Raw genomic sequence first — 2864 nt, forward strand, 5'->3', positions numbered from 1 at the left:
GCCCCAGGGTGCTGCTCTGGGGGGCAAGTGGTTGATGGAGACCACGGTGTGACCCCGGAGCTGTGAGGGTCCAGCAGAGAGGGGCTTTGCCAGGCTCTGCTCCTCCCTGCAGGGCAACTTGGCTGCCTCAGTTCTTTCCTCCTTTTCAAAAACTGACCTGATCTGGATGGTGTTTCCAGGAGATGTGCTGTCTGAGGAAGCAATCGACTGGAGATGTGAGCGTGGAGGTCAATGCCTGCCCTGGACCAGATCTCAGGCAAATCTTGGAGGATTTGAGATGCCAGTATGAAACACTGATAGCGCGGAACCGCAAGGAAGTCGAGGATTGGTACGAGTGCAAGGTGAGCGACACACACCTGAACCAGAGTGACACTCACCCCCCAGGGCTCAGGAGCCTCTCAGAGACCAGACATGGAGTCAATAAGCAGTTCTTGGTTCTCAGTGAAGCCCAAGAGCAGCACTCATTATACCCTGTGTTCCATAGGAGCCACAGGCCTGTCTGACCAGTTTGTTATGTCCCATCTGGAACGGCAGCATTTGCCACAAGGCCTTGTGGTGTGTTGCTGGAACACAGATATTCCACATTTGGATTAAAGAGACTTACTAGCCACGGGGCTAATGGGATTTGTAAAATGAACAAGCACAGGAGCCAGCAGGGAACGCCCTGTGCACAGAGAACCTGCCCTGCTCCCTTTTACTTCTGCTGAACACTCCCTGTGTTCTGCTCCTGTAAAACCAAGCCTGATGTACCCAAGACATCTCCTGAAAGCTCTTTACCCTGGATTGGTGATTTCAGATTGAGGAGGTGAATCGGGAGGTTATTACAAGCGGTCAGGAGGTGGAGACGTGCAACAACCAGGTGACCGAACTGAGACGCCAATTGCAAGCCCTGGAAATCGATCTCCAAGCTCAGCTCAGCCAGGTGGGTGAGGAGCTGGCTCAGCTCGGACGTGGTCACTGCTGGGTTTCTTGGTGTGAACAGCCAGACCCACCAGCCAGCACACTGGTGCTGAATGGCTCCTTCATTTCTAGACTGGAAATCATAAACTCCAGGGTGACGCTTAAAATGAATGTTTTTTCTTTGCTTGTCTTGTTTATCAGAGAAATAATTTGGAATCCTCTCTGGCTGAGACTGAGTGTCAGTACAACACCCTCCTCGGTGAGCTACAGAACCAGATCACGTGTGTGGAGCAGCAGTTGGCTGAAATAAGGGCGGAAATAGAGTGTCAGAACCAAGAGTACAAGACCTTACTGGACGTCAAGTGCCGCCTGGAGCAGGAGATCCAGACCTACCGGTGCTTGTTGGAAGGAGGACAGCAGGACCTCATGTATGTACATCTCTAAATCCACTAGAGAATACATGAAAATATCACGGTATTTCAGATTGGGAATCCAGCCTGATCTTTAGTCCTTCTTAATTCTTTCTTTGAGATGAAGAAGTTGTCTTAGAGCAACTTCACTGTGAAGAACATTCAAATCAGAACTAAATGCTACTCCCTGGGACCTGCAAAGCAGAGATACCAAATCTGATAACTGCTGGTGACAACACTGTCCACCCTAGCATTAGGGCAGTCTCTTCTCTGTGGTGATATATGTGAGAACTGTCAAAATGGGAATTAATGGCAATTAATTGGCAACAGCATTGCAGTTCCACGCCAGGGGGGAGCACAAATGCAAAGCAACTCTGAGAGTGACAGAATATGTGATGTAAAATACTCTATATGTAAAAACCCTTATAAAGGACATAGTTTGATACTTTGTGCCATGTAGGCAGGCAGCAGTGACACGTGAAGTTCTAAAATTCCCTGTTCTGTCTCACTAGTCACGGAGGAGGAATCGGAACTGGCGGAGGGGTCATTAGGACGAGCCACACCTACACAACAACTACAGCTGCCCACTGCCAGCCCCAGGTCCCACCCTGCAAGACTGGAGACATACAAGGTAAGGGCCATGTGCTCACAAGGGGAAAACCAGCTTTGTTTGGTTTGTTCCTGAGCTCTGAGGGCCAGAGACAGCACATTCCTAGGATGTGTCACTGGCATCCTCTCAGAGTCACTGTGCTACAGGAGTGATCTGTCACAGTGGTGGTGCCACCGAGGAACAGGGTTAAAGAGAGCTCAGGCTGAACACGGGGCTGCAGGAAGCACATGGGAGATGAGAGGAGGCAGTACCATGGAGAGAAGTAAAGAAGATGAGTCTAAACTTACCAAAAGAGTCTGGAAGGAGTGAAAAGAAGAGTAAATCTATAACTTTACAAGTGAAAATTCCCATTAAAGCAAATTATCTGGGGTTTCCTGGGTTGCTGCCAACTGCTCCAGTTTAGCAGTGCATTCTAGAAATGAGGGCACCACACAGACCCAATTTCTGTTATTTGAAGGATTTTAACTCTGTTTCAGTCAAATAATGCTGCTGTGTTTTCCCTCCAGTGACCTGCAGGAGAATTTGTGATTAAGGAGGAATGGACTGGAAGGTGACAGGGAAACCCAGAGACAAACCCAGAACGCTCCGTGTTCGCTGCACCCTCTGTGCAGAGAAAGTAGAAGTAACTCAGCGACGCTTGGCCACGTAGCTAAAGGGGGTGTCAGGAGCCCCCTCCTCTGTTCTGCTCTTCTGTTCTGCAATGCTGTAACCTCTAGAAATTACCTGAGTTAGTCAGGGTCACTAACGTACCTGCTGCTGAAAAACGTCTCTAATAAAACTTTGCTTGTGCCTGATGCAATCAAGAACCTGGGTCTGAAACTGAGTTCCTTTAGAACACCAGGTGCTGAGCCATGGGCACGGGGGGCAGCTAAACTGGTCAGGATCATCCTGCACAGAGAATGGCCTTGCTGACCTGGCAGGTCTTGTCCAGCTCGTCCCTGTTG

The 2864-nt window shown here is 49.5% G+C and overlaps 1 protein-coding gene across 1 annotated transcript in view; it reads left to right on the forward strand.

Moving 5' to 3' along the window:
- Window positions 1–2506, forward strand: part of LOC113958263 (keratin, type I cytoskeletal 13-like) — a 4761-nt gene extending 2255 nt beyond the window's left edge. The window contains 5 exon segments of the mRNA XM_027666384.1: window positions 80–341; window positions 797–922; window positions 1102–1328; window positions 1823–1941; window positions 2427–2506. Of these exon segments, the coding sequence (XP_027522185.1) occupies window positions 80–341; window positions 797–922; window positions 1102–1328; window positions 1823–1941; window positions 2427–2452 (760 nt within the window). The 3' untranslated portion in view covers window positions 2453–2506.
- The last annotated feature ends 358 nt before the right edge of the window (window positions 2507–2864 follow it).

Source organism: Corapipo altera, unplaced genomic scaffold (assembly GCF_003945725.1).
Source record: "Corapipo altera isolate COAL_440 unplaced genomic scaffold, ASM394572v1 200, whole genome shotgun sequence".
In the NCBI taxonomy this organism is placed as follows: domain Eukaryota; kingdom Metazoa; phylum Chordata; class Aves; order Passeriformes; family Pipridae; genus Corapipo; species Corapipo altera.